This window comes from Pseudomyrmex gracilis, unplaced genomic scaffold (genome assembly GCF_002006095.1).
Source record: "Pseudomyrmex gracilis isolate BER0280 unplaced genomic scaffold, ASM200609v1 scaffold_112, whole genome shotgun sequence".
Classification (NCBI taxonomy): Eukaryota; Metazoa; Arthropoda; class Insecta; order Hymenoptera; family Formicidae; genus Pseudomyrmex; species Pseudomyrmex gracilis.
The window spans coordinates 531,008-539,241 of record NW_018020696.1 but is presented as its reverse complement, the minus strand read 5'-3'; the positions used below and the strand labels follow the sequence as shown (position 1 = coordinate 539,241).

At 38.6% G+C, this 8,234-nt stretch overlaps 1 protein-coding gene across 1 annotated transcript; it reads left to right on the top strand.

Moving 5' to 3' along the window:
* Positions 1-318: 318 nt before the first annotated feature.
* Positions 319-3,885, top strand: LOC109856267 (hairy/enhancer-of-split related with YRPW motif protein-like; the record flags this gene model as incomplete). The annotated part of the gene is made up of 2 exons (XM_020431332.1): positions 319-533; positions 3,091-3,885. Coding segments are annotated over 2 exons (622 nt in total), but the record flags the coding sequence as incomplete, so codon positions are not given.
* Positions 3,886-8,234: the final 4,349 nt, after the last annotated feature.

Here is an 8,234-nt window from a genome sequence, read left to right as displayed (position 1 = left end):
TTTTCTCAAACAACGTAAGAGTTTCTTCAATGTTTTTTTTTTACAAATTTTTTTTTTTTTTTTTTTTTTTTTTAATTTCAGTCGCTTACCGACGTGACATATGTCTCTTTGTTCCACGATAGAGTCGTAATTAAAGTCGCATTGTTTTAGCGCGGTCGAAATTAAACGAGCGAGTTGTTGCGCGCGGCGCGACGTGAATTAATTAAAAACAATATTTAATTAAACATTCAGTCCAGTTAGAACGGTAACTGCGATATCCCAAAGAACAAAGAGAGTTACGGAATGTCTTGCAATCTTAACCCTTCGTTCTTGTTGCAGATGCAATTCGCCCGGGGGGGACTCCTGTCAGCAAGCGTCGCGAAAACGCAGGAGAGGGATGATCGAAAAGAAGCGCCGCGACAGGATCAACGCGTCCCTCGGTGAGCTGAGGAGGCTGGTGCCGGCAGCCGCGAGGGATCCTCACAGCGGCAAGCTGGAGAAAGCGGAAATCCTGCAGCTCACCGTCGAGCATCTGCGCACGCTTCGTAATAAGGGTAAGTTCGATACTTTTTTTTTTTCAACCCTTCTTCGAGCTGTTTATTCAAATTAAATTGTGCGCGTCACACAAGAGGTGCAATTTCATCAATGCGTTTAATACACCACAGCCTTTCTTATAAATTTCTTAATTTTAAAAACAATGTTCAAACAATGTTCAATTTGTCAAACAGATTCTTAATTTTAATTAAAAAATCTCGAAGATTAATTCCAGTGAAGAATTTCAAAAGACTCGTAATGTTAGCAACAAAATTGATTTTAACTGCTATAGTTTATTTGTGTGTCGCACTATACGCCGTTACGATTATTTGAGAACCGTTTACCGCTTTACACGTAAGACCGGAAGTTGCGCAGGTCGAAAGAAGTAACGGTGCCGGGTAATAAGACTCCAGAATCCGGAAGAAACGCCTTTCCCCGTTGAATAAACAGCGGAACACGTAGTAGATTCTCGGGATCAATGAGATACCCTTTTTTTTTTGCTTTGAGATTGTGCATCGAGAATTAATACTTTATCCTTCCGACGAGAACGACGATTACGTCGATTTGAGTCTTACGCCATTATTGCATCTTTCTGGTGCTGCCTTCTGTGCTATCGGTCTTTTTTTTTTTTTTCACCGGAAGACACCTGTTGGGCGTACAACGCTAACTGTAATTGCGTAACCGAATGCCCATCTGTCGCCTCTGCGTTTCCTTATTAAGCAGATTCGAGAGCGATTATTGGCGTAGATTTTACACGAGATTTCTAAAATCAGTAGCTACAACATTTTATTCATGATTTTTTTTTCTAAAAACACTTTAATGAATTATTTGAATTATTTCTCTTTTTAACAGAAGTAAATAATTTGTTTCTATTATTTATCTATATTCTCAACGCCTCGTGTTTAGATATTCATCAGGTTTGTGACAATATCGTTTTCTCATCGTTGTGTGCGATCGGTACGCGATAAGACATTTTCGTAAAAGCGGCATCACAAACGCGACAAGGTGTCACGTAGTTTTCCCGTGAAGGCCGCACCATAAACGGGATCCTCGGTAAGCAGGTGCTGGACCGAGCGCGGAGATCCTGTGGGAAGCACAGGAAGTCAACGACTCTCGGGAAGTAGTGTTCCCACGATTGGTGGCGGGCAGACCCGGGGGTGAGGTGTGTTCCGCACGGCACCGCGCACCCCTCGCGAGGGAGGCGCTCGGCAGATCGGCCTGGGGCAGATGTCGAACCCTGTGGGAAACCAGCTAGCGCCCGGCGTGAAGCGTGTGCACGGACACGCACCACCACTAAAGCCGCGCTGTACGATTGTGCGCGTGAGCGGCTTCTTTTATTTGTAGACGAGCGAGGGGCGCGAGAGGACCATCCCCTCTTCCCCAAAAATGAGCGATATTAAATTTAATGTCATCAAATAAAAACTTCACGTGCAGAACTTTTTGCGCGTAATGTTAATTATGAAAATCGCTCTTCTTTTTGTTTACAACTCGAACGCCGAGCTTTGGCGGTCTCATTATTTTCTTATTAGTTTTATTTATCAAAAAAAAAAAACTACAGTAATTTTCTTTTATAAAAAAATTGTGTTCGCGCTTGTTTACTACACTCACGAGAGAACGTTTCTGAAAAACTCATTGATCTCTCGGTGTATGCACATGTTAGTTCCTGAGAGAGCACCTATGGTGTAAACACACAGGATATAAATATATCTTTTGTACGGATGTTTTCGAAGTTTCGAGACTACTTATCGAGTTTCAGAGATGATCAATCGCGCACGATTTGGCGTGTAGTACGCAATAGCTTTCCTCGTAAATGTTTGCACAGGGCGGTCTGAGAACTTGCATAATAACGTGGGACACTCCGCTTCGTTCATATGTACGCGTACGTGTGTGTGCGTATATCACGCATAAGACCGGGCTAGTCTCTATGGGGGTCTAAACGATTCCCACGCTACCTGTCCCATTCCACATATGCACAATAAAGTCGCCTGCTACCAAACCAAGGCGCCTGATCTCGCCACGGTGCACGTACGTCGGGCATTGTTGTGCCGCGAAAACCAAAAATGCACAAAGAGTCTCCGTCCGCAGATGCACTTCCACGTTGTCAATCTGCGGATCGCGTTTAACGCGATGCGGAAAAGTTTCGGTGATTATCTTCCACCTGCTTCTCTCTCTCTCTCTCTCTCTCTTACTATTTCTTTCTCAAAAAAAATATCACATTTCTCTGATGATAATCAATATTCCGAATAATAAACATAAAAAATTACTTTGTTCTATCTTGCTACATTAATATACACTTTTTAGCATACGTATTTTTAGTATTAATATGTAATGATACAACAGAGTTTAATAATTTTTTTTCAAATCACTTTACAAATCATCTCAATTTTCACGCAGAAAAAATTGTTGTATTCTCTTGCAAATCAATCTATAAATTTATTAAAAATTAGTAAGAACGAATATATATTCGTTTAGAGTTAAAAGTTACAAAGTTTACAATCAGTAGTTTTGAGATGAAAAATTTCGACAAACAATCGTTGTTATTGAAAAATTACACGTTTGGAAAATTTATAATTGCAGGACCGGAAGGTTACGACAGTACGAAGCTAGCTATGGATTATCACGCGGTTGGCTGGGGCGAATGCGCTGCAGAAGTGGGTCGCTATCTGGTGACCATGGAAGGCCTAGACGAACGGGATCCCCTTCGATTACGCCTGCTGTCGCACCTACAGAGTTTTCACCGCGAACATCCGCCGTCAGCCGTGCCGTCGGTTGTAGCACCTACGACGTTGACGTCTACCTCTTCTACCGTCAGTAGTTACGAACCACCACCGCCACCGCCTTCGAGCACAGTGTCGAGCGGAATGCCACCGGGTCCAGGAACTATGCCATCCCTACTCGGTGGCTGGGGCCAATATCCGGGTCAGTATCCCGGCCAGCAGCAGGGCAAACCTTATCGGCCATGGGGCGCGGAACTGGCGTACTGACCTTGATGTCTCGGCGCACAATCAGCGACGATCATAATTTGTCTCTGGTGCAAAAGTGATAAGCGACTGACAAAGTTTTAGAAATTTTTCAACAACTTGATGTTTTATATCAAGTATTTTCTGAATATTTTTTTACTTTTGACTAGCAATATTAACGTACCGTTTTTCTTATATCAGTGAAATAAAGAGAGAGAGGATTTATTTATCTAATAAAATATCTTTGGTTACGACAGAGTAGCGTTCGATTCTCACAAATCAATATCTACTAATTTAAATATGAATTGTAATATTTACAATTAGTAGATCATTTATTAGACGTACAAGCGGCGCGATTTTTTGCGCGCGTGCACAAAACGTAGTTTGTACAGTATTTTATAAATGTATCTCAGGAATTGTTTCATTGACCAAAACTGTACATCAATGTATTTTCTATGAGTGAGATAATGATAGTCATGCAAGAGAGTACCTAACGAAAAAAAAAAAAAGATATTTATTCATACAAAAAAATTGTACATAAATTGTATATAGACACAACGTGTAAATAACGTATGTTCGTAACTGTATCGCGTCTGTCAATGTGTACACATCGTTGTTTGTATATATCTCATTCGCTCTCTGTGCGATCGTCAATCGAACGATTGCGCGAGCGTGTAAAGTCCAACTCGAATAAAAAGAAAAAAATATATGAAAAAAAAAAAAAAAATAAAGTAACGATCGTCGCGTTCGAAACGTGCCATTACGCATTTAAATGCAAAGAGTGAAGTATGACTGTGAAAAGTTCAACCTATTTTTGCAATAAGATTTTGTAATAAAGCGATAGCAGTGAGAATACAAATAGAATACAGTTTGTACGTAATTTGCTCTATCGTGCACTTTCTTTCCTGAACTTTTCCTCCGCCAAAGTTCAATCAATAAATTTCCAAGAATCACGACGCTAATCGGGAATTCACGCGAATGTTAATCACACACGAAACAGAGTTTTCACACGTACGAGAGATAAGAATTGTTCTACATTCTTGCCGAACGTAACCGACGAGGTGGTTTCTTGACGCGCAGTAGCAAATCAGAGAGACAAACAATCAAAAATATCTCCTTATCAATCATTCGCAATTTAGAGAGACACTCAACGCGCGCAAACAAACATTTTTCGTGTTTGCGCGGAATCGCGTTGCGTAACGGAGAGCGTAATAGCGCGGACAAACCACGTCAAACATCCGTTCTATTACGCGCCAAACGTACGCGCAAACGAGTATATACGCTTTTGTGTTTTCATGTGTCTGTACGTACACGTCGTGCAAATTTACGAACGACGAAGAGCAAATTTCACATTCGGGGAGACGCGCGAACGAGTCGCGTTTTTTTTCTCTTCTTTCTCATGCAAAACCGCTTAATTGTCGCGGAATATTCCCGGATTCCGTGAAGAACAATGGGTCTTACGACCCCTTCCTTTTCTCGTATTATACTCGCAAACCGGTTTTGCGAGTCATTAGTTTTTGCAACACAGTTTCGCGCGCGCGACTTCTTTTTTCTTCTCTTTTCTTTTTCCTTTTTTTAACGAACTAGGACCAACAGCGATTACTAGTTGCCGGCTATTTTTGCTCGCGCGTACGTTTTCGCTGACGTACGCGTTACGAACGATGCGACAAAATCTAATTTTCGGGAATTATCGATACATATTGCGTGGGCACGTGCGCCCTATTGTTCGGGAGTGCTCGTTATGTACGTAAGTTTTTTTTTTCTTTCGAGTTGCACGCGCACATAATTGCCACAACGCGCCCACATAACGCGCCCCGACGTCTCGTCCAAAACTCCGAAGCCGCTTGTCAAAGTAATGATGCGGGGAGATCCTTTCTAGATCAGCGATGCAAACAGTGTGTAGTGTGTGTGATTTATGTTAAAATCATCAATAGACGTAAGTATAATCAGTACTTTTGGAAATTAATAAACGCACTTTTTTTTGGATAAATAGTTTATTTAATTTTAACTGTATATAATCACGTTATATATTTCTTAGAGAAATTAATATATTGTTAATTACTTTTTTAAATAAAAAAAGACTTTAATTGCAACACGATTTTTCAGGATTTCAAGATGTGAAATAAAAAACATTTGAAATATGTCCGCGGTTACCAAAAGTAATTTAAGAAGTAATAAAAAAAACATCGCAAAACTCATTAAGTATTTTACCTATCCTTAGTAGTTACTTACGAAAGAGAGAAAGAAAGAAAGAAAGCGGAAGAAAATAAAGAAGCGAGTCGGAAATAATCGTCTAAAGTAATAGACTACCTGTCGCAGAATGCTATAGGTCGACTTCATTACATGACCCCGCAAAATATTGTTCCATACGCGGTCGTTACACATAACAAGAAAATCGAGCGAATCGATATCATTACTAATTCAAACGAAGGACTTGCGCGCCTCTTACATATGTGATATCAATGCATATGGTTACTTCCACAACGTGTATGTCCTGCGTATGTATGTATGACGCCTTTGTACAAACATCGCGAGCGATCAATGAGACAGTGATGACAGGGGTCATGGGAACACATCGGAGATCGTCAATAAAACCATTTTATTTATGACACTCACGTCCGTTACAAAGTCACAGCCTTATCGAGACGCTTACGATAAAATATCTACACGCATCGCGCGCACCTACATATCCATATTTGTGATCTTCTTTTTCTTACACATAAATAAATTTTCTGCATCTATCCACAGAAACACAACATCATATACGTACATAGTTGTTGAAACTTTCTCCTCACAATCTGACACAAATCAATCAATAGGAAGAATAATTATGCAGTTTGCTACCTATTTCTTTTTTTTTTTTTGTTTTTAATTGAAGATTGACTCGAGCAAAGGTGCTGAAGAAACGATCGAATGTAGCAGAGGCTCGATTTCCGAGTGATTTCGGAGAAAACACAGATGCAATGTAGTTTCATTGCACAAATATTCTTGACAGTCAAGATTTTAAATAGATCATACCACAAATTTCCCACACTCTTATACAAATTGACTTTCAATTACCACTTGACGAAATGTAGCACACAATTGATTTTCAATCAAAATTTAATAAGCTTACCTACGGCGTGGGGAAGATAATTGTGTCAGCTAACTGATCTAACGGGTGCACCTTTCGACCGCGCAAAATATCGAACATCTAAGGACAATTTACGCCATTTAGCGCAAAATGATGATGACGATATCGAGTTAAAACGTCGATTCTTTCATTCATCGATAAATAGTAGAGAATTTGAAATGTTCTACGCGATAGTGTAATCAAATATATCTTACGCTTTGGTTCATCGACGTGGTATCAACGCGTCGACATATGTGCGTATTCGTGTGTCTCAGAAAGATATATGCGAGTGCACAAATATATACATATATGTATGTATATATAATATAAATTGATTTTTCAAAGAATTAAATAATATTATCTTTGTAGTTTTTAATTTTCTCGTCTCATCTCAATTCTTAATTTAATATTTTTAAATCTCTTTAGTTCTTACATATAATATATCGATTATAAATATAATTATCTGGACAAAGTGTAAAGTTTTTTTTGTGTACAATACACGTTTCGTACCAGCGAAAATAAATTATATCGACTACTACCTAAAATATTTCAAGATACCGAAACAGTATCTTGCACGAAATAGTGGTTCACGGGATTTAATCCCGATATATATATATATATATATATGTGTGTGTATATGTGACATATAAAATCACATGTTGAATAAAAAAATCTTGTTAAATTTCAGACACCATTTCTCTACACGAATAATCGTTGATATCTATATATTGCTAGGCGGTATATATATATATATATTTTTTTTTTTTTTTATACATATATAATTTTTTTTGTACTACATCATATATTGCTATTCACTATATCGAAAGAGATGACAACGCGTGCTATTTTTCTGCTCTTTCTAACTAATAAGACAGGAAACTTAAAGATATCAGATAACGTCGAACTAAATCACACGTGTAAAGCGAAACCATTTTAATTATGTATAATCTATTACGTGTAATAGTATAGCTCATCCGTTACCGTGCGATAATAAATAATTGCAATAACGCACATCTGCAATATAAACAAAATTACTAAACTTAATAAATGAGATCAAAAAAAAAAAAAAAAAAACGACAGCATATTTGTACGTAAATACGGCGCGTGTTGTAAAATAAATAAAATCTAGATTGGAAGACGAACTGGGAGAAGTAGAGAAATAAGATGTCATCATCAAAATATCGCATATCTCTCACGCATTCTTATCTCTCGACAATACGTTAAAGAAATCGACGATACAACGTCTACAATATATATATTAATAGTGCGAGGTCCAGCCACAGCTTCTTCCATCTTTTTTCCCGACTTGACGTAAAACGATGTATTTCGAAAAATATAGAAAATATATAGAAAATAAGAGGGAGAGCGTTTTCTTTTTGCGTAGACGCTCTCCGTGCGTGTGTGGAACGGATTACGGAGGGATTGTGATTAATCCTTAACCGGGATTAGCTACGAGTACCGCAATTTCTCGACGAGCCGTTTTTTTTTCTTTGGTACACCCATTGCAGCAGACGCACAACACACACACACACATACATATTGCATCTTCACAGAATTATTAGAACTCGTTTAAAAAAGAAAAAAACAAGAGATTAGATAGAGTATTCACGTACTCACCAGTCAAGGATTAAATATCGTTTCGGAAACGT